The 23,555-nt window shown below is 39.7% G+C and overlaps 1 protein-coding gene and 1 pseudogene across 11 annotated transcripts in view; one reads left to right on the forward strand and one right to left on the reverse strand.

Moving 5' to 3' along the window:
- Nucleotides 1-23,555, forward strand: part of Emsy (EMSY transcriptional repressor, BRCA2 interacting) — a 69,273-nt gene that overhangs the window by 7,937 nt on the left and 37,781 nt on the right. For 5 of the 11 annotated variants that reach the window (XM_048435084.3, XM_085682953.2, XM_085682950.2 and 2 more), the window contains exons 5-10: nucleotides 1,028-1,069; nucleotides 4,470-4,645; nucleotides 6,136-6,288; nucleotides 8,390-8,649; nucleotides 16,333-16,609; nucleotides 20,525-20,779. In XM_048435084.3, coding sequence (XP_048291041.3) covers nucleotides 1,028-1,069; nucleotides 4,470-4,645; nucleotides 6,136-6,288; nucleotides 8,390-8,649; nucleotides 16,333-16,609; nucleotides 20,525-20,779 — 1,163 coding nt within the window. The remainder of the gene's footprint in view (nucleotides 1-1,027; nucleotides 1,070-4,469; nucleotides 4,646-6,135; nucleotides 6,289-8,389; nucleotides 8,650-16,332; nucleotides 16,610-20,524; nucleotides 20,780-23,555) is intronic. The other 6 variants (XM_048435077.3, XM_048435082.3, XM_048435078.3 and 3 more) reach the window with 3 other exon arrangements.
- LOC125401131 (large ribosomal subunit protein uL11 pseudogene) lies at nucleotides 19,935-20,487 on the reverse strand (annotated as a pseudogene).

Raw genomic sequence — 23,555 nt, forward strand, 5'->3', positions numbered from 1 at the left:
GGAAGCTTAAAGTACTTAGGTCAAATCCTATTACAAGGCAATTGTACAATCAAAGACCACTGGAAGCTCAGCTCAATACCAGTAGCATGCCTCCTTAAATTGAAAGGTGCTTAGAGGTTTCTTGTAATGGTATTTGATATGTATATTACTTTATAAATAGGCATTACAATTTTTATATGGCTCTAATTATTTCAGATATTTTGAGCTTCATAAAAATAAATAAAATACATGTTCTTTTAAGAGATAAAATATAACAATGTACTTTAAAAAGCAAATACACTAAAATTATAAAGGTTTCTCACCAAATTGTTTTCAGATTGTCATACCTGACAGATTGGGTAGAGGGTGGCAGAGGACTGAGCAGAATCCACCATTAGCTGCAGAGAGATAGTGCCTCCTGGAAAAGAGAAAAGACCAGAAAGTCATCCTTTCCGTGATAATAGAAAGTTCAAGTATAATCCATTTGCTTTGGTTTTTATGTTTTAATATGACATAAAGCTGAAGGAAAAGGAACTCAGTGAGTTACCACAATGTGATGATGTAAGGCATTTGGCAGCATTTGCATTGATGACACAGCTCTGTTGGCTTCCTGTACTTGACTGTCCCTCATTTTACTTAACACCTAGAATGGGGTACTCACCTCTTTAACAGCGTAGTTTGAATGTTTTGCTGTTTGTTCTGTAAGTCTGAGATTTCTTCCATGGTAGGTATGCACTGTAGAAATTTAGAAATTCTCTGTAGAGACAGCTAGTGTTTAATTGTCAGGCTAGCATAGTTGAAACACTCAAATTTAATGTGTCCCTTTTTGAATTTGCTTCAGACTTTCGAATTGGAATGCTTTAAACGGAGTCTGAATTCTAATTGAGGAACTGGTAATAGGAACCTGTGCTCGATACTGAAGTAGAAAATGAATACGTTGAAAGTGTTCAAATGATATTGTGGGTCAATGAGTTGTAAGTTGATGCTCGGTGTCATTCTTAAAGGATAACATTTATTTAGTCTCCTTTTCCTTTTTTCCCCTTTTAAGAATGAATTTATCCTTATATTTGGGTGAAAGACCAAGTTACAGGTATGCAAATAGGTTATTATTATTTCAGGCTTTTTTATTGCATTTATTTCCAAATTGACGCTCTCAATTATTCAGGGGCACATAATCCATTATGAATTAACCATGCCCCTTGCTTCTCTTTCTTTTCCCTCCTCACCTTCCTAATACTGCCCGACCTTTAGCCATTTTTGCTGCTTGGGAATATCTCTAGTCAGAGGGTGGGAAGGGAGAGGAGGTGAAAATTTTTATAACTCATTTCACTGCTTCTTAGTTGGCCTGAAAAACAATTGGTGCAAGAATTTACTAGTATTTGCTAAAATAATTTTTGGATAATATGTGAATTTCTTTAACCTATTTGACCTCTCCCTTTCCTTCCTCGCTCCATTAGAATGGATAATTGAGAGTTGGCTTCTTTCTACCTGTGTTTTCCACCCCACCCTTCTTTCTGATTTCTTTAATAAATGAATTTATTTTTTTTGAAAAGAGTTTCTTCAGTATATAATTAAAGAAAAACCTTCTTGGGCTTTTCTGTACTCAGATTCTAATGTTTTATATTGTGGTTTTAGTTTGACTGGATACTCCATTTACTTGTTGAGCGCAGTATTCAGGGATGAGGATTGGTAACACTTTCTTCCCTTGGATAAGCAGTGGAGACCCAGAGATGGCCTGTGAGGGCTTTAGTCTGTAAAATAGCAGGAGGAATGCGTCTGAGCTGACTGCATTTCCTCCTCCTTCTCCCTCCCCCACTTGAAATTGCTGTGTAGCCCAGAAGGAATGTACTTGAAAGGTGATGGGAAAGCTGAGAAGACTGAGCAAGAAGGAAGGGGAACAGAAGGAGTAAGGGTCCTGGATGCACGAGAAACTGTAGAGGCTTCTGCGCCAAGGCTTGACTGGGATGGTGTTTGCCTTTTGATAGCGTAACTGAGTTCTTAGTTACAGCAGTACTAATGCTTCACATGTTTGCTTAGGCCACTCTTTGTCCTCGTTGTCTCGTCAATTAGACTAAAATGATAGTTTGGAATAGCAGATCTCTGCACTTCTGCCAGCTGTCAGACATTCCCAGGAGACTGTGTTTCTGTGTACGATGCAGCGTTCTCAACTGCTGCCAGCTGTAGCTCATTAGTGTGTGGCTTTCTCAGAGCAGGGTTTGCACCTTCCTTGTGGTCCTTGGATGCCTAGAGGCAGGCGAGTGTAATAACTGAGGGGACCTGTGAGCCCTCAGGTACAGTGTTTAATTTCTCAATTCTCCTAGAGGACTTGTACAGCTAACACATGTTTACAACCTCACCACCAAGCAAATAGGAACTTTTGACCTAATTCTAACATGATACTTCATTTCTCATTTACTTAGTATTTGAGCATGCTTGCATGAGGGGACATTGGGAAGACTTACAGTTCTTCCTAAAGGTTGCAGTTGTGTCTTTTTGACTGTAAACCCCATCTTTCAGTAGCTATGTCCATTGGCTTCATAGTATTAATCTTCCATAATTTCTGCCACCACTTAAATAGTGTGCCAGGTAAGTGTAGAGGAGTCACTTTATTTGTGTGGTAAACTCACACTAAACAAGTTTATCAGTGATAGTCTAATAAAGTAATATCAGAATAGGAGTGCTATTATAGAAAATGCTAGCTTTTGGAAAGTTTTCATTTAACAATTAGTAATCTCTTTTCTGTCTTTTTCTTGTTTGAACTATTCTGTTTCTGAACTAGTGTTAACTTGGAACTTATATCATATATTTCATGAGGTTACTGGGACCTCGGGAAGTCTGCCTTTCCTTGTCTTATGTAGGACTGCTTTAAATTACAAAAGAATTTAATGTATTTTTCGCAATAACCTAACCGGATTTGCCAGCTTCTAGAAATTCTAAAGCCTAAATCCTTATTCTCCTTCCTTCTCTTCCCTCCCTCCCTCCCTCCCTCCCTCCCTCCTTCCCTCCCTCCCTCCTCTTCCTTCCCTCCCTCCCTTCCTTCCTTCTCTTCCTTCTTCCCTTCCCTCCCTCCCTTCGCCGCTAAAGGCTAAAGCCTGTGTCAGCGCTCCTGTTTTACATACCTTAAGCTGTCATTTGTTTCCTGCAGCAAAAGTTGGCAGTAATTAGACAATAATTGCTCAATAGGTATAAAGTAAACACTGCCCATAAAATCTACTAGAAAGCTTTTATTCTTTGCGTTTAGGATATGACCGATAATTATGGAGCATGATACATATTTGTTGAAAGAGACATTTCTTAGTTGTATAGCTGGAGGCAAGTTATTTAACTTCTCTGTGACTCAGTTTCTTATTCTAGAAAATGGAGATGCTGATACTGTCAACTTGATAGGATTGCTGAGAGAACTGAGTTAACAGACATAAGATATGTAGAGCAATGCCTGCTATGTGACGTGCCCTTAGCTGATTTAAATACACCATCACTGTCAACATCTATCATCACGTCATTGGTCCACTGCCCACTGTCAAAGGCTGGGGTACTCTGCCTAAATCTGAAGAATCGTTGAATATAGAGTTGTAAACACTAAGCTGGCCTGTAGAATCTGTGATTGAATCTTGAAGAAATATTTCTGATTTAGTGAAGAAAATTAGTTGTTTCTAGATTAATTTTAAACCTTGACACTAATCATTAGGGTGTTTCATGAAGCCAAGTTAGCGATATGGCAGCTGTCTTTTGATATTTTAGCCTCTGGTTTGATTTCTGGAACAAAACTTACTCAAGAAATCTAAAGCAGGGAGACTTAAGAAAGAGAAGGTCCAGTTGCCTCAAGTGCCTTTTGGGGTACAGGGTACACCATACAAATGAGGTGAATAGTGGTGGATCTCTTTTAACAGCCTCAGTTACGCTCTCTTGTTAAGCAGGAAGGGTGATAATATAAAAATGCAGTTAATATTGATTAACGACACCTGCCGTCGCATACAGCTGCTTCCCTTCTACTAATTCCTCTCGTTTACTGCCTCAGTTTTCCGTGTTTGAAAGCCTTTAGAATCTCTGGCCATGCGGGCAGTTAGGAAATTTTGCAAAGATTCATTGACCTCCACCTTTAACTGTAAAGGAAAGTCTGATTCTTAACACTATCAGTGCTTTTGCTTTTGTGTATAATTACAAAATTAAGCTCTAAAAGTTAATTTTATTAGTAGAAATATTTGTTTTCATTTGTGAAGCCCAATTTTATAAAACTAATACCAATTTTTATTTTCAAAGCATAGAAAAAATTTTCATAGTTATAGTTAATCAGACTATAGAATAAAGTATATAAGAACCTCAGTGTGTGACATTCCTTGAATTTAATTGTATCTAAGTTTGATTTTGCTTGCTTAAAATGAAGCCTCTCCAGAATTCAGGGTACTTTTTTAATCATTTAAAAATTGTGTTTGTTTGACTCAGTTTTAGCAAGTGCGAACCCTTGTAGCAGCATTTTCTCTTTTGTTTAGTATGTCTGGACCTAACAGCTCTTCAGAATGGTCCATTGAAGGGCGTAGATTGGTACCACTGATGCCCCGGCTGGTTCCCCAGACTGCCTTCACTGTAACAGCAAATGCTGTGGCCAACGCAGCTGTCCAGCACAATGCGTCCCTTCCTGTGCCTGCAGAGACAGCCAGCAAAGAAGGTGAGTAGGAGCACTGCTGCTGGAGGCGGCTCTTCGCAGGGCTTTCTGTCTGTTTTTAGTAAGTGCTAAACATTATGAGATTAGTATGTCTTTGATTCTGAAGCTAGAAACTGCCAGGTTTTCAATCTCCATCAAAGTCTGATTTCGTTACTTCAAAAGGAAAATTATCTTAATCACAGAAAAAGTTTTCTCAGATTGAATTTCTGGTATTTGTCTTATTTTGTTTGGTTTGGTTTGGTTTGGATGCAGGTTGAGGTTGTCCTTTCATCTCAGCCTCCCTCCTGCTGAGGTTGCAGACATGAGCTACCAGGCTTTGTGAGTGTCACTTGTTAGAGGTGAATGGAAGGACTTAGGGAATGGCATTAGAAAGTAAACAAGGTAGCAGAAGTACCTGTTCAGCTGATAGCTCTAGAAAAATAAAACTGTTTTTGTCTTTTGAATCACTGGTACATGTAGCCTCACTGTTCCAGTCAGTGAGCACTTTCTTACTGTCACTTAACCATGTGATTGACATGCTTTAACCAATCTCTGAATTTTCTCACCTAGGTGGCACTAAATTTGAGAGTATGCTTGGATCAACAGCAACTCTATGTTTGTCAGATCCTTTTGAGATGTGGTTTGTCTTGCCTAGACAAGTTTTGTGTCGAGTGAGACAGTTGTAATTCTTGGCCGGGCTCAGCTCTGTGCCAGAGAAAGCTGCGTTTTTCAGGGTGGCTGCAAACTCAGCCTCTGCTGGGTTCCTGTTTTCTTCTTCTCTTCCCAGTTTGACCTTTTTCTTTTGCTAGTTGGTAGAATGGGAAGAAAGTTGGATTTCTAATAGTAAAATTGGTGTTTGAATTTGAGTTTGTTATTTCCTAGCTTTGTGACTTCGGCAGGGCTCCTCATCTTTAAAAGGGGCATGACGGTGGCTGGCACTCGGGGCATGGTAGCTCCAGGCTGCTGTTGGTGATCCTGAGTGTGTCCATTCACTGAATGAGAAGAAGGTTGGAATTTGATGTCATTATTAGTTTATTTATTCTTGCACAACTTGGTTGGCAGATGACAGAAGAGTTATTTGTTTCTCCTCCTTTAAGTGCTTTGGGAATTGCTGTGGTTGGGAAAGTTAGCCTTGCTGGTGCTGCTGTTGGTAATAAAGAGTACCTCAGGTTTGTGTCTGTTGTCCAGGTCTTGCTGTTATGAGGAATGATTTTCCGTTTTCTCAACATAGATTTAAACTTGATTGCTTTGTACTTCCATTCTTCACCATTCTCTGTTACCTGTTGACAAACTAGTAATACTCGATAATACTTATTCAGTGATTTTCAAAATAGTCTTTAGCCCTTGAGTCTGGTCCTTGTACTAGCATCTAACTTCTGATCACACGAGGATGGTCAAGTTGGCCTACAAGAAAAGCAGTTTCTCTGTATGTCTGGACAGTTGTGGTGAAAGTTAACAGCAAACTTTCTTCTCTTTTCTTCTCTTTTCTTTTCTTTTTTTTATCATTCCTTCAGTAGTGGTTTGCTATTCCTACACAAGTACCACGTCAACCCCAACCTCTACCCCTGTTCCAAGTGGCAGCATAGCAACGGTTAAGTCTCCAAGACCTGCCAGTCCTGCCTCCAGTGTAGTTGTCTTGCCAAGTGGAAGTACTGTGTGTGTCAAAAGTAAGTGATGTCTCCGTGTTCCGCTGCAGTCTAAGCGTTGGTCAGACCTGCTTTCTGGACTCAGTCATCAGGCCACAAGCTTTTTCAGTGGTTAGTTTTTGAAGGTTCTAAAGACTTCTTCTCTGTATGTATGACTAGGTGTTGGCTCTTTCGTCTGTTCTGGAACCTGAGAAATGCCATCATTTTTTGCTCTGTGGGAAATCTGCCTTTGCACAGCGCTGTCCTAGCCATCCACATCTTTGATTGCTGTGGAACACAGACATGAGTAGGACTCACGCATGTGCTTATGTGCCTATTCGACGTTTCCCTGAATTCCAGTCTTCACGTTGCTTTCTTGACTCGCTCCACATACCATCCAGCTGTCTTTCTCCTGTCACCGTCTTTCTGGAGGCTACCGTTTATATTTCCAGTTGACATCAGCTTTAGTAAAGTGTGAACTCCTGATTCTGCTCTGCACTAAGCAGCAGTCTTTTCTGAGACAGAATCTCACTGTTAGCCCAGGCTGGCCTCAGGCTTGCGCTCCTTCTGCCTCAGCCTCCTCAGGACTGGCTCACTGCTCTGCTCTGCTCTCATACCTGGCTCTACAGAACAGTTGGATGTCCAGTTTGCTTCTATCAGTGTCTCTTAATTTTATTTTAAAAACTGTTTCATGTTTTATTTTGTTTGCTTTGCATCATTAGTATTTGATTTTAATTGGTTTCAATATAGTAATAAACTGAATTTTCTTATAGATTTTAGAGGTGACATTTTCCTTTTCTAGACACGTTTTTAGGTCACTGCCAGTCCTGTATGGAGTCTAAAAATTGAAGCTGTAAAGACTTACATCTTATTACCAATTCCATGAGTCATACTATGTAATTCTTATGTGTGCTCTGTAGAAATTTCCCATGTATGTTACTTTGTATATTTGTCATATGACCTTTTATTGAGGTTTTTAGGCTATAAAAAATGCTAAGAACCATGGACTGTTAAGTTCATCTCAGGTTTCTGTAAATTTAACCAATGTGGTCTTTAGAAATGACTCTCAGGGCCTCGTTTTTAAAAATCATTTTTAAAACTACACTTAGTGAATCTCAAACGTGAAGAAACTCACAAAGTAATGCACTTTCAAATTACATTTTATACTCAAAAGCGATGTTAGTTTTTATTATTCATTCACCAGCTTTGTGCCAGTTACTGAACCAGAGAGATCAAATAGTTAGACATTGTCATTCTTGTCTGAGAGCTCGTTAGTGTGAGAGATATATAGACGGTTGGATTATCACGTGGTAAGTGGTACAGAAGAGAATGTACAAAGTGCTTTATGTACTTTTGCTCAGAGGAGAGGTGGATTAGCTCTGCCTCGAGGAAGGGGAGACTTACAGGGTGATGTTAGCAGGATGAAGAAGAGGTCTTTAATACAGACTCAGATAAGAGGGTGCTGAAACATTTTTGGGCAACGGTGAGAAGCTTAGTTGGTCATGATTTTAGGGGTCACAGGGTTAGGGTGTTGGTATTGTGTGCCTGAAAAGATAGGATTCCTTGAAGTTTGGTCTGGCAGGAATTTTTGGAGGATAGGGAAATACAAACTTAGGGAATTTTAGGTTGCAAAATTTCCTGGCTCGCTGTAGCATAGACAAGTATAGAATAGAAGTGGAAAGATGCAGGAGCATCTTTTAGGAGGTTTTTTTGATAAAATACAGAAAAGAGACAAGAAGCTCTGAGTGGAGGAGTAGTTTAAGGAGAAGATGGTGCGTGTTCAGAGAAACAGCTTTTCTGAGGGAAAGTTGTAGAACTTAGGGGTAGATTCAGCATAAAAGAAAGGGAGAGGCGGGACTGCAGAAATGGCTCAGTGGTTAAGAGCACTGACTGCTCTTCCGGAGGACCCAGGTTCAATTCCCAGCACCCACATAGCAGCTGACAACTGTTTGTAACACTAAGATCTGACACCTTCACACAGACATAAATGTAGACAAAACACCAATGCACATCAAATAAAAATTAATAGATAATTAATTAAAAGAAAAGGAGAGGCAAAGAATGGCACAGACATTTTTAGCAATTAATGTATAAGAGGCAGTGCTAGTTTTGTATAAGTAGGAATACTGTCGTTGTCTTTCAGGTGTCAGCTGTTCAGATGAAGACGAAAAACCCAGAAAACGCAGGCGAACAAACTCTTCTGGTTCTTCTCCTGTGGTTCTGAAGGAAGTTCCAAAGGCTGTCGTTCCGGTCTCAAAGACCATCACTGTGCCTGTGAGTGGCAGTCCCAAGATGAGCAACATCATGCAGAGCATTGCCAACTCCTTACCACCCCACATGTCACCTGTGAAAATAACTTTCACCAAACCATCCACACAGACGACAAACACAACCACACAGAAGGTATGTGGTGGAGGGGCTCCCAGTCGTTGTCTCTTTCCTGCAGTGTGCTCTAGAGTTGACGGTCGCTCACGTCTCTTGTTTAATTCTGCACAGAAGGCATTGTGATAGATATTATTATCCACTTTTTAAAGATGAGGCTTAGTTGCCAGATGGCTTGCTCAAGTCACATCTGCTTCTAGACTTACGTTGTATTTGATAATTGTAATGCTGTTTTGAAACAAACTAGAAAAGCTTTAAAGTTTTTGTTTATGTGGTCTTGTGTTTTGCTTTGCCAGTAGAGTTAGGGAAGAGAAGGGGTATGGGTAAGTGAATAAATGTATTTTCCCTTTGATTCTGTGTATGCTGCCCTGCGTCCACCTCCGACCTTGTCGCTGGTGCCCTGTCAAGTCCATGTTCTTGCAGTCCTCAATCTTCACATGCTAGTCTGGATTCTGGTGACCTGACACTGATTTTATACCTGTGTTTCTCCGGTTTCCTTCTGAGCATCTTTCTGTTCTTCCCTTCTTATTAGTTTATTTATTTTACTAAAGCATGTCCTTTAGTAGCTTCCCAGGGTGTTAGTGACTATGAAGTTTTTTGAGACTCTGTGTGTACAAAGCAAATCTTCTCCTGAGAGTTTTAAAGGCATTGTTCTTGGCTTCCAGCTCCTAGCAGTATTCTTGAGATGCCAGTCCATTCTGTTGTTTAGCTTCTACTTTCACCTTTGGAGACTCTGTGGAGTGGCCCTCAGGTTGTCACCAGAGCTTTTATCCTGCACATGCCTGCCTTCAGTCCTCACAAGTTCTTGGACGAACTCTTTGATGTTCTCCATTTCCTTTGTGGATCACTTACTGAGCATGTGGAACGTCTGAATTGATCTTCTGATTTTCTCTTACTCTTCATTCCTATTTTCCATGTGCCCCCTCCCTCCCAGCCCCCGGTAATAGTGGCTTGGCATTAGCTTTTTTGACCGTGGGGAAACTAAACTCTATACTCAGGTTTTCTCTGTGAAATAGAGCGGGGAAACCCAGTGTTGTTATAAGAGCTTTGGATATAGCAAGTAATATATGTGAAGCTATTAGAAGAGAGCCTAGTGTGGTGAGTGTGTATCACCATTTTCTGTACCCTTGATTAGTATCCTGTAATACTTGGATGGAATTGTTAGTTTTTGCTATAATCTCTCTTTTTCTTTACGAAATAATCTCACTATTTAGTTCAGTCTACTTGTGACTTACTATGTAGCTGTGGCTGATCTGAATACCTGTTTGCCAAGGAATACAGGCATGCATTAACATCCTTGGCAACCGTCATACTTCAAATTTCTAATAACTCTTCCTTCTTCTGTTAGATGTTCCTTGTTTTTCTTTTTAAAAATAATAGCCTGCTTTTTGGTAGGATGATTGTATTCTTTTTTAAAAAAATATTTATTTATTATGTATACAATGCAGGCCAGAAGAGGGTACTGAGACTCATTACAGATGGTTGTGAGCCACCATATGGTTGCTGGGGATTGAACTCAGGACCTTTGGAAGAGCAGGCAAAGCTCTTAACCACTGAGCCATCTCTCCAGCCCCGGATGATTGTATTCTTATATTTGACTATATTTATAAGTCTTTTGGTTTTGTTTTCTTTTTTCATGTTCTTTATCTTGACTAGTTCATTTTATTACTTGATGTTTTTCTTTTCAGAATTTCCTTAAGCATCTGGCAGTCAGCTTATGTATGAAACTGACACATTAACTACCCTGTCCCTCTGCTACTTGTCCTTAGGGTGGTCAGGATCATCAGGCAAGAATATTTCAGTTTCTTGCTTTGTGTATTATAAACTTGACTTCTAGTACTTCAGAGTCAGTGGTGGAAGGTGCTGTGTTACCTGAGATAGTAAATGTTTCTGAGTCTTATCTCAGGCACAAGAGTAATGCCAAGTCAGTAGATGTGCCACAGAACATGCACCTAAAAATGCGAGCTCTTTTGCTTTGCAAATTATTTTTGGAAGTCAACATTTCATTAATAATAATGAACTGTTTCAAATTATGAATCTACTGGTTCACTGAAACTTATCCACTAATACGTTGAAATTAACTGTTTTTGATGATTTTAGTGTTGATTGAACATGTTTGCATTTTTACTTAATTTCAAGGAAGCATTTCTGAAGGCCACTTTTTATATGGTGGTATGAAATCCCTTGTGTGTGTGTGTGTGTGTGTGTGTGTGTGTGTGTGAACTCAGGGCCTTGTATTCTACCTCTGAGCTGTATCATCCCTAGCTCCATCCTGAGCTGTCCTTGACACCAACTGACTGTTATACGACTGTGCTTCAGGTTGTTAAATCTTACTTCATTTTAATTTATTGTTTGTTAAGTAGTTGATGTTATAAATTATAAGTTTATTTCCTATTTCTCCCATAGACTGTTGTGGGTAGCTTAGATTTTTGTTTTATTCATCACTATATTCCCAAGTATTTAGAACAGTGCCTTAGCTATGCTAGATGCTAGTTAATATTTGTTGAATGAATGAATGAATGAATGAATGAATGAATTAGTAAATGAACAGATCAGTCCACACATAAGTAGATCTGACCCAGTACTATCTGGTCATTTTCCCCAGAGCTGTGTGTGTCACTGGCCCTCTGCTAACAACTCCTTGAGCCTGTTTCCTTTTAAAACAAAAGTTACAATAGTTCTTCTTAAGAGTTGCCAGGAGAATTAGGTGAGATTATTCATCTAAAATAATTATAGCCTACACAATGAGTGTTTAATAAATGTAGCCTCACATCATTAACTTTCTAATCTGCTTTGGTAGATTTATGTGAGAATGGTTTGTAACAGATGGGGCTCCCTGTAAGTGGAGTCTGGGTGCTTTGTTTTCACTTTCTCTTCTGCTTTCTCCTTACTGACTTTTTTGTGTTGTCAGGATTTTGAGGTGAGGATGAGTATTTCAGGTTGTTGGACTCATGCTTTTAAGAAGGCTCATTTCTTTCCAGATTCATGTATGGGTCATACCATGAATCTTCAGATTCAGAGATTTAGATTTACTTATGTTTAAAAAAATAAACATTTAAGGCAAATTAAATAAAAACGAAGACTCATTTATTCCACAAATAATTGCTGAGCATCCGCTGTGCTCTCCTACGTCGTCACTCCTCCTCTGACATCTGTTTTAAAGCCTTTGGACAATTAGAGAGTGGTGAGACTAATAAATACACTTTCCATGTTTTGTTTTGTTTTCTGTTTTCTGAGTAATTGGATGTAAAAAATTTTTTTATCCAAGGCTGTTGTCCTAATTGTATTTACCTTGGATTTCTCACACTCTGTATTTAAGTCAACTTAACAATTAATTATGTAGGTAAAGTGACTTTACATTAAGTATAATTGTTTCTGATTTTGTAAATGGTATTCACATTTAAATAAATAGGTTGTGCATTTTCAGCATAGATACATTTCCATGTATGTGACTATGCCTCATTTAAAACAACATTGGTGCAGCACGGATATAAACAGCAACAGAATATAGCTTTATGCTTTCATGTGCTTGATTGATATTTTTCATTTTGTCCTTAGGGTGCAAGTCCCAGCACTCTTAAGGAGTTTTTGTGAGTGCTAGAAGGTCAGTAATTTGAATTATGGCCTGAATAAACACTGTCTGGTTCACTTGGCTTCAAAAGCTTTTAATCTCCCCTGTTGTAATAAGCAACTTTAAAGTGTAAGTGATTTCTCTATGATGGAACTCAAGTTTGGGAAGCCCCTGTACAAATCAGAAATCATTTGTGTATTGAAATCTCAAACTATGTATCTGTAATCTAAAATGTACTCCTAGATACCCTAGATTTATTCCTTTTCTTAAAATATTTATGTATGTATGTATGTATGTATGTATGTATACAATGTTCTGTCTGCATGTGTGCCTGCCCGCCAGAAGAGGGCACCAGATCTCATAGATGGTTGTGAGCCACCATGTGGTTGCTGGGAATTGAACTCAGGATCTCTGAAAGAGCAGCCAGTGCTCTTAACCTCTGAGCCATCTCTTCAGTCCCGATTTATTCTTTCTTAAGTTAGAATCCTGCCTTTCTTCTGAAGTTTCAGATATTTGAACTGTGCATACTTCCTTCTCCCTTTCCTGCCCAACATTGCTAATTAACTATGTCTACTTTCCTGCCTAGCCTGGTTTAACCTCTTGTACCGCAGTCATCAGCATTGTGCCTCTTGGAAGCTGTGACTAGTGCTTCAGGATTGGCAAAAATGAAACCCAGTTGCCTTTAATACCCTATTATTTTGGATCTGTAGCTATGGGTTCTCTGCATACTCAGGATATCAGAGTTAGGCAGGGAAGGAAAGGAAATGTTTCTAATAAAAAACCCCCAGTATATTCAATGTCGTTTCTGGATAGAAGTGATCTACAATGCTTTATTCATACCCATCTAACATTCAATAGGAACAGTGAGCTTCTAGTAAGTACCATTTGTTAGCTGTCAAATATTGACCACCTGCTATGTGCCTAGTAGATGCTTCACGTGATTGTGTCATCTAATCCTTGTCATGATTTTGTAAGGTTGCAATTATTATCCCTATTTTATAGAAAAAAAATTGGAGCCTAAAGATTTTAACATGTCTGGGGCCTGCCATTTGAAAGTGGCAGAGGCAGGATGCTCTAAGTGCTGGCTCATTTGACTCTGAAGCCTATGACCTGTTGCCGTATTGGTGCACTTGTCAGTTTGTATAATAGTTCTTGGTTGTTTTCAATAACACTACATACTATTTGCTATTCCAGCCTGCGTGTGCTTACAATCACCAGCTTTCTCCATATGTTTGCTTAAACAACAGACTCCTTAAAGTACTGGACAAGTGATAATGTCTTAAATTCTTTGTTACACTGAAAATATGCAGGGATGATATAGTTTATGTTTCCTTGATGTAGATGCCAAGTACAGACTCACTCAGAAAATTTTTGACTGATTTAACTTCAGATATTCTTTATTACCAATGTAAAACTGAAAGAATTTCTCCCATAACTTCTTTGGATTTTTTCAAAACAATTTGTTCTACCCTAGGTAGGCACAAATGATTATAGTGAAAGAACTGGGTATTTCTATTGCACTGCTCACTCACCCCAAAATACAGCTGCGATGCGTACCACCAAAGCATGAGTAGTTTATGTTCTTTACTGTGAAATGGGGATAATAATAGATCTGTGTTACAGGATTCGGGGACAACTAAATAAACATGTGCGTATATCCGCTCTGGGAGCTTTTCTTGTTCTGCTCTAGGAACTCCACAAGTTTTAGTTCCTCTGCTTGTCAGAATATTTGAATCTGATCTCTTCCCTTCCTTTCTGATAATGCCCGGCCCAGGAGACTGCTGCCACTTCTCTCTGGCCTCTCACTTCATGGCGACGAGAATGGACTTTTAAAATAGATGTCACACCTTGTCTCTGTGCTTACAATCTTCCCATGGCTTGATTGTTCTTAACGTGAGATCCAGATACTTTAGTTTGGCTTTCATATTTGATCCAGCTTCTGCTTATAACCCTCTTTAACGTGGCTTTCTGCACTGCTTTCCTTTCTGTTCTCAGCACACCGGGTGATTCTGGCCCTGGGTCTTTTATTCAGTGCTATTCTCTATGAAATGCACTGCTGCTTAATCTCTGGATTCTCAGCCTTACTAGCTAAACCTTGCCTCTGTCTTTATCTCTGTCCTCTGTTCCAGGCTAGGAGCACATCCTTCTAGTTCACTTACAAGGTGTAACGAACGGTGGTCGCCACCATATCTGCTGGTTTTCATAAGAATTTCATTTGTCTGTATCTACTGACACTCCCTACTGTAGCTTCCATCCACAGATAGATACATTAAAAAAATAGATTCAGTTTTAAAAAATTTTAGATTTACAGAAAATTTGTAGAAATTGCATATTTTACACCTCTTTCCCTGTTAATATTTTTATTTGTATGATGCATTGTTTTAATTTATAGTAATAATACATTATTAATATTAACTTAAGACCATAGTTTATTTGGATTTCCTTGGGTTTTCCTTACTGTCCTTTGATGTTCCAGGACTCCTGTTTCCTTAAACACTTCTCACTGTGAAAGTTTCTCAGATTTTCCTAGGTTTTTTTTTTTTTTTAATAACTTTTGACAGGCCAGGTGTTTTAGTTAGGTTCCTCACTCCTAGAGTTTGCTTGATGTTTTTCTCCTTATTAGGTAATCAGGTTATGAATTTTGTGGAGGAAGATCACAGAGAAGTAGTGTTGCTGGCATGGCATGAGCTGTCGGGACTTTCCATTGTCTGCTCCTCTATCACTTCTCCGTGGTTGTGTGCCTTATCAATGCCAATCTGTCCCGTAGATCTTTAAGGCTTCGTGAGGATCCAAAGCTTGTTTTTGTCTTAAGAGCCATTGTTTCCTACTCCCCATGCCACTGAGTGTCTGTCTAAGTATGACTAGCACATGGTTCATACCCTGACCTCATTCACATGGTTCATACCCTGACCCCATTCACATGGTTCATACCCTGATCCCATTCACATGGTTCATACCCTGACCCCATTCACATGGTTCATACCCTGACCTCATTCACATGGTTCATACCCTGACCCCATTCACATGGTTCATACCCTGACCTCATTCACATGGTTCATACCCTGACCTCATTCACATGGTTCATACCCTGACCTCATTCACATGGTTCATACCCTGACCCCATTCACATGGTTCATACCCTGACCCCATTCACATGGTTCATACCCTGACCTCATTCACATGGTTCATACCCTGACCCCATTCACATGGTTCATACCCTGACCTCATTCACATGGTTCATACCCTGACCTCATTCACATGGTTCATACCCTGACCTCATTCACATGGTTCATACCCTGACCTCATTCACATGGTTCATACCCTGACCTCATTCACATGGTTCATACCCTGACCCCATTCACATGGTTCATACCCTGACCTCATTCACATGGTTCATACCCTGACCTCATTCACATGGTTCATACCCTGACCTCATTCACATGGTTCATACCCTGACCTCATTCACATGGTTCATACCCTGACCTCATTCACATGGTTCATACCCTGACCTCATTCACATGGTTCATACCCTGACCTCATTCACATGGTTCATATCCTGACCTCATTCTGGTTTCTGCTGAGATGTCACCTGTCACCTTACAGAGAGATCTTCACTGAGTAGTTTATACACTCTAACCATCCTTCTTTCTTTACCCTGGATTATTGTCTTTTCCATTTATTTCTACTTGTCATGTGTTTTTTTATTTCTCTCTCTACAATAGAATGTAGACTCCATGCAAGTGGGTTTTGTTCATTCTTCTGTTCCCAGCATCTAGAACCATGCCTGGCACATAGTAGATGCTCAATAAGTATTATTTACAAGTGAGCACATCTCCTGATTACTTGCTCATGTGATGGTGTGGATTTATTCCCTAAATGGTGTATTGAGATGCTTACAGAGCCAGCCACATTATGCACAATACTGAACAGTGCCTCTTAAATTACTTGCTGAAAATTGGTGTAGTTTTGATGGTTGCCGGTAAAGGAAAGTGTTCATATGCATTCAATTAGCTGTGTATTCCTCTGTGTTGAGTTGTTTTTCCTATTGCAAAACTAGTTTTAAATTATATGAGTTTGAATACACTGATAGTATATAGTAGGTACATGAAAATAACTTATTTTTCCTCCTTTAGGTTATTATAGTGACCACATCACCAAGTTCAACCTTCGTGCCCAACATTCTCTCCAAATCCCATAACTATGCAGCAGTCACTAAGCTTGTACCAACATCAGTCATTGCGTCCACAACTCAGAAGCCACCTGTTGTTATAACTGCATCACAGTCCTCTCTGGTCACCAGTAGCAGCAGTGGCAACAGCAGTTCCACGCCATCGCCTGTTTCTAGTACAGTTGCAGTGACAGCTGTGGTGTCTTCCACACCGTCTGTGGTCATGTCAACAGTAGCACAAGGTGAGTGGTGAGCCACTGTTTAATTCCGTCCCTGTGGTGGGGGATTTTTGAAGTCAACAGGGAGGGAGGGAGAGAGGGAAGGAGGGAAGGAGGGAGGGAGAGAGAGAATGTGTGTTAGGTCAGCAAAGACTTCCCTGCTCACCCTTCCTTAGCCTGAGAATGAAGTGTTTGCAGTTTTCTCTTCTCTACCTCCTGCACCTTGTCTGTCCTTTCTTGCATCTTCCATTTGTAAACATGGAAGCAAATAAGACACACACTTTTCCTTAGAGGAAGGTTCACAGCATATTGTACATGCTGTTGTGCGTGTGTGATTTGGTATTTGAAAGTCTGGTGCTGGTATCATAGAGGTGTGAATTGGTATGTTTTCTGTGTGTTTGAAAACAGTTTATTGTTAGAGGATTGCTTCTTATTTGGTTCTTCTGAATCTTTGCTCAAGAGTGGAAGCTGTAACTAACTTTTTGGTTATCTCACGTATGTTCTTTTGCTCTCCAAAGACCAAAGAATGGGCCATTGCAAATTAGTTTGGTTGGTTGCATTTTTTATTCTGTTGCTACCTTCTCTTACATGGTAAGAAGTTTTTTTTCTTTCATTTTGTGGTTTTCCTCATGTTTTCTATGGATTTCATGAATTCCTTTCACAATAGTGTGACAGTCTTCTGCTGACCTTAAGTCTCCTATCTCGAGCCTGTTTCAGCTTATGTAGTACATTGCTTCCAATTCTGTGTATCTCCTGGTATTGCTTCTTTCATTATATTTAGACCAGCTCTGAAAAAAATCTCTGTTCTCTCTTACTCCATGGGTTCTCTCCTTGTCAGATTTCCCTGTCCTCCCAATTTTATGATTGTCCACATTTAACGTCTGAGCAATGTTTTTAAAGTTTTTAAAGCCTGAAACCAGTGGATTCAGGAATTCTAGAGAACAGTAGAAAAATAAAAAGCAGTCTACCAGTTGCCTGCAGTAGTATCGTAGTACATTTCCTGTTTAAGAGAGTCTGGCCATGTTGTCAGTGTCTCTGTAATAGAAAGTTCCTACTCCACTTGATAGCATTTTCTTACAGTTTTGCACCATTGACATGTTTCCAGTTTCTAGAATCGCTTTATTTTCATCGTGGTTTAATTCTGTTTCTGTTGAGCCATTTATTACTCACTTTTCATTTAGATTACTTCCTAGTTTTAATATTCTAGATTAGTGTCTTGGTGAATTTTACTGCGCTCACCAGCACTGGAGCAAGAGTCTCCAGTAGGAATAGGACTTCTGGGAGCGTCCTCCGTGCACAGTTTATCTTCCTGAACATTGTTAGATTAGCTCACTAATGCCTGATTAATAGTAAGTCCTTGTTATCTTTGTTGATAGAACAATGTAAAATAAAACAGAACATTTCTTTCCTTTTTAAAAAGCATTATTTATTTATTTATGTCGTTTGTGGATGTGTTTTTGTATATTTTTGTGTCGGTATACACATGCATGCCATACATGTGGAAGTCAGGAGACAACTTTTGGGAGTTGGTTCTTTCCTTCTACCGTGTGGGTCATAGGGATCCAGCACAAGTCCTCAGGCGTTACAGTCTCCTTTATCTGTGGACCCATCTCACACAAGAATAATTTCTAAGATTAAAAAAAAAAATGGAACTGTTTGACTAGTATGCTGTCCCATTCCTGCTTCTTTCCTTTGGTATTTTCTTAGACACACGAAGTGTGAGCAGTACTCTTACGTTCATGTGTTCCCTTCCTTCACTTGTACTTTATGTGAGTGCACGTAGGTGTGTGTGTTACAGTGTGGTGGTTCCCTTCCTTCACTTGTACTTTATGTGAGTGCACGTAGGTGTGTGTGTGTTACAGTGTGGTGGTAGGAAGACAGCTTTGTGGAGCTGCTTCTCTTTTTCTACCTTTATGTGGGCTTTGGGTATCAAATCAGACTGTCAAGCTTACACAGCAGATACCTCACCCACTGAGCCATCTCTTTGGCCCAACTTACAATTTCTTACATAAAAAAGGTTTTTGGGTGTCATTCTTTCCCTAAAGTTCCTGTTGCAGCTCTCAACTATTTTATATTGTATTTGGTATAATGAAGTATTTCAGGCTGGGTAACTTCATAATGGAGAATGGCTTATTTGGCTTATGGTTTGAAAATCTAAGCTCAGGAACTTGCATCTAGTGATGACATTGCTTTCAGAGCTTCAGGATAGTACACAGTGGTCACGTGGCAAGAGGCAAGGGTGCATATGTGTGCCTTCTCCAAGTGCTTTTTCTCTTAAAAGGCCACTGATACTCAGTCGTGGGTTTCTCCCTGACTATCCTGCTTAGTTTTATGGTGTTCTAAAGGCTCTGCTTCTAAACTGTCGTCATTAAGTCAGATGAAGTTTCCAGCTTTTTAAGACTTTACATTGGTGATTGAATTTTAATACATGGATTCTGGTGTATACTTAAACCATAGCACATATTTAACCAAAATTATTAATGTAGCTTCATTCATAATTCTTCCAAAGGTGGACTAATATGTTTGATTTAGTAGTATTTCCTGCATTCTTTTGTGCATCCAAATGTCTAATAAATTACTTATTCTGAGTCTGACTGGATTAATGTCTAAATTTATTTGCATAAATGATGAGTGATTGAATGAATGACTACACAGAAATAAGTACCGATTGACTGATTGGTGTTTTAAGAAGCTTTATTATTTCAGAAGTTCATAAGACAGAAGTCTTCACTTAAGTTGGGTGAATAATTGGGCCAGTAAGGAATTTTTTTCCTTTTTTGGGTAACCCCGCTATTGGTTAGATACATATATTGTAGGCATCATAGCCATGAAAATACCAAAGGAAAATGAGAAAATCCTAGAAAAGAGAGAATACCTTACCTAGGTGTTCTCCAGGAAGATTCTTCTCATAGCATGCTGGCTATAACTAGCTTTACCTTATTGCCGGAAAAGTAATGGAGTACCATGGCAAGCTTAGGTCAATTGAGAATTATCCTCTAGAGCTGACTTAGGGACAGGCCTCCCTGGAAGTGTATGCCAATGCCCAGGACTGTGGGTTTTCAAGGGGAAAGACGGCGTTTTGTTAGAAAGGGAAGAAAGAGTTAGACTAGCAACCAGCAGTGGTACTAGAATTAAACTACAATGAAAATAAGTAAGGTGGTTACAGAAAAATTAGAAGCTTGTTAATGAAGCAAGACTATAATAACCAAGAGTAGGTACTATAGTTAGTGTACTTAGTAAATGTTTTTTTTTTAAATAATAGTTGACTTTACATTTGATCCTTTGTGTTTCCAAGACATTAGTTGGCTAATGGTTTTTTGTTTTTGTTTTTTTCTCAGATAGTTTTTTATTGAAATATTTTCTCTTGTTGCTTCTAGCTGGGCATTCCACTGTTGATGTCATCATTGATGTCATGAGGGTGGCAGCCATCCACATTGCAGCCCACAGACTGTGCAGTACCCAGGATCTCTTTAATAGTTCCAGAAAGTTCTCTGGCAATGTGGACGATCTTGTGGAAAGTGATATTTCCATTGTGTCTAATGTTCTTCGGCTTCTCTCTGTCTCTTGGAGGCTTCTTGATCAGGGCAGAGGCAGAGGGCACCACCTCACCCTGGGCCTCTGTGTTCTGGATGGTCAGTTTCACTGTAATCCTCAGACCTTTCCAGTCACCAATTACCTTGGCAATGTCATCACCAACTTTTTTTGAAGACAGACTCAAGGGGACAATTTTGGGGCCCAGGCAGATGGCGCTGACCTCACCTCCAGTGCACATCAAGTACATGGCTTTGATCTTGTTGGGTCGTACTTGGGCAGCATGGTGGAGGCGGCTGGTGTCGGGTGAACCCAATTTGGAAGGACTGAAGAAAGTTGTACCGTGGCTTCCTCTGAGCTGAAATCCGAAAATTCCAAAAGCCCTAAATCTTGTTTACTTTTCTGTAGGTGTATCTACATCAGCAATCAAAATGGCATCGACAAGACTTCCTTCCCCCAAAAGCTTAGTGAGTGCCCCTACCCAGATTCTCGCACAGTTTCCTAAACAGCATCAGCAGTCTCCTAAGCAGCAGCTACAGCAAGTGCAGCAGCAGACACAGCAGCCTGTGGCCCAGCCTTCCTCAGTGTCTCAGCAGCAGCAGCCACAGCAGTCACCGTTGCCACCTGGCATCAAACCTACCATTCAGATCAAACAGGAGTCAGGTAACTGGAAGAATGCATGAGGGCCGCTGTTTTGTTACTAGAGGTTTAGAGGGTTTTGTTGTTTTTGTCTTTGTGGTCCTTTTGGTATTTGTTTCTATTGGATTCTACTATGGATTGGAAATATTCTCTGTGGTATTTCAGTTGGCATTAAGCAGCTGTGAGGAGGATAAGCTGAAGTCCTGCTTCTCCTGAAAAGAATGTCCTCTGGCTAAGGGCTGTGCAGAAGGGACCATGCTCTCTGTAACTGTAGCCGTCTGGAGTAGACTCACCAACGTACTGAGCTGAGGGAGGGGAAAGAGAAACGATCTTGTCTCAGATGTCACAGAACGTGATTTTAACTATTGAATTTGGTTGGGTAGACGTTTCTTTGTTTTCTATTTGCCGTAAAACCCCTTTCCAGAGTGTTTTAGTTAGGGTTTCTAGTGCTGTAAAGAGACACCATGGCCATGGCAACTTTCATAAAAGAAAACATTTAATGAGGTGACTTACAGTTCAGAGGTTTAGTAAATTATCATCACAGTGGAACACGGCAGCATACAGGCACATGTGGTGGAGAAGCCGAGATATGCAGGCTACAGAAAGTGGTTTTTCCTTTCTGGATGTGGCTTGGGCATTTATGAGACGTCCAAACCCACAGTGACACACTTCCTCCAACAAGGCCATATAGTGCCACTCCCTTTGGGGGCCATTTTCTTTCAAACCACCACATAGAACATTCCTTTTTATTGCATTTTGTTTATATTTGGTGTGTACATGTGTGTATGTGTACATGTTCTGAGTGAGAACATGTGTTTGTGCCTGCATGTGTGCCAGTGGTGTGCATGTGGAAGTCAGAGTATCCCTTACATGAACAGATTCTCTTTTTCCACCTTGTGGGTCTTTGGGAAGGAGCTTAGATGATCAGGCTTGATGTCAGTTCTTTGACCCATGGGGCTGTCCTGTGGTCCCCAGAGCCTTTCAATGGTGGTTGCTTTGTAACTCCCATTAGCTCCATTGTGTGGACTGAAGAGCTCCTCAAGCCATCCCACTAGACATGGCGTTCCAGAATGTCCTAGTCCTTTAGAGGGCAGCTTCCCAGGCCTGCCACCTTCTGAGAGGTCAGAGTTCTTAAAAAACTCTTTGGAAATGTTTATTTGGTTGGCTTTCTCTTTCATGGTCAGTTGATTTGCATAGGACTGAGTAGAATTGTCTTTTGATTTTGTAAATTTTTTTGTGTGGTTATTTCTTGGAGCCTCTTTCTGCATGGACATTATACAGGATTATCGTTCATTAGTAAGAAATATTAGAAATAATTTTCCTTGGATGACCTTACTGTTTATGGTTCATTATATTCAGAACTGTTTCCATAATACTTATTGAATTTCAACATGTATTAGAAACTTTACAAGTTTGTTTAATCCTTACAATAATAGCCTTATGAGGTATATACTAATTGATTTTTACTTTGTAGATAAAAAAAGTCACAAGAGTTGTTACTTACCTAATTATGCCCAGATACTTTAATTTTAATTACTTTCTTAGCTAGTAGAAGTTTAGAATTACTTAAAACTACTAAATATGTAGACCTGTTTCGTAATTTCTCAGTTTAAGTCACTACCTCCTACTTTGGTTGCTTCCTTGGTGCTGTGACAGAGGCCATTCGGGAAAGGAAGGGCTTGCTTACTGAAGTGAGACCATGGTGGGGAAGTGGTGGTGGCCGGAGCCTGAGGCAGCAGAGTGGGCAGTGTCCTTTTTATTCAGTCCAGGATCAGAGCCAAGGAAGTGTAGATCTTCCTTCTTAACCTAATCCGGGAAGTTCTTCCAGGCAAGCCCAGAGGTTTGCTTCCATGGTGATTCTAAATTCTGTCAAATTGACAGTCAAGATAAATTATCACACTACACCAAAAATAATATAGTTTTTAATTTTCTGTGTGAGAATGTTTTTTTCTGTATTTTTTAAAAAAGATTGGCAATTGAGAAGTGGCACTAAATTTTCCTTCTTATAGTTACCACTGATTTAGAAGTGTAGCTAGATCTGATGCTTTTTAATGAGTACTTAATGTTTGGGAAGCCAGTAAATATAAAAAGCATTGTAAATATAAAAATTAAAAAAGTTAAAAAGTTCCAATATATCTTCCTTAACATTTTTATTGTTTTTATTGCATATCGCCTTTGAATTCTTTTTCACATGCATGTTTTAAATAGGTGCAGTATTGGTGTGGCCTCTTTTGGCATTCTGCATTTGATAAAGTGAGTTATTAAAATACTTTTTTTAGAGCCGGGCAGTGGTGGCGCACACCTTTAATCCCAGCACTCAGAAGGCAGAGACAGGTGGATCTCTGTGAGTTGAGACCAGCCTAGTCTACAAGAGCTAGTTTCAGGACAGACTCCAAAGCTACAGAGAAACCCTGTCTTGAAAAAAGCCAAACAAACAAAATACTTTTTTTAGAAGGCTCTTTTAGGACTTCAGGATATAGCTTAGTGTAGAGCACTTGCCTAGCATGTGTGAATCCCTGGGTTCAACAGTACTAACAACAAAAACAAAAGCAAGAAAAGATTTTTAAGCTGGGCGTGGTGGCACACATCTGTAATCCCAGCACCCAGGAGGTAAAGGCAGTAAGATCTGTAGTTCCAGGCTGGGTTGGACTAGTCAGTGAGTTTCAGGCCATCCTTGGCTATATAATAAGATCCTATTTCAATATAAAACAACTGAAAGATCAGACAGCCATTTAACAAATCAGACTAAACCTGTGCTTAGCCTGTTAGCTGTTTATCACTTATCATGTCAGTTCCGAGT

This window comes from Myodes glareolus, chromosome 24 (genome assembly GCF_982192425.1).
Source record: "Myodes glareolus chromosome 24, mMyoGla1.1, whole genome shotgun sequence".
Taxonomy (NCBI): domain Eukaryota; kingdom Metazoa; phylum Chordata; class Mammalia; order Rodentia; family Cricetidae; genus Myodes; species Myodes glareolus.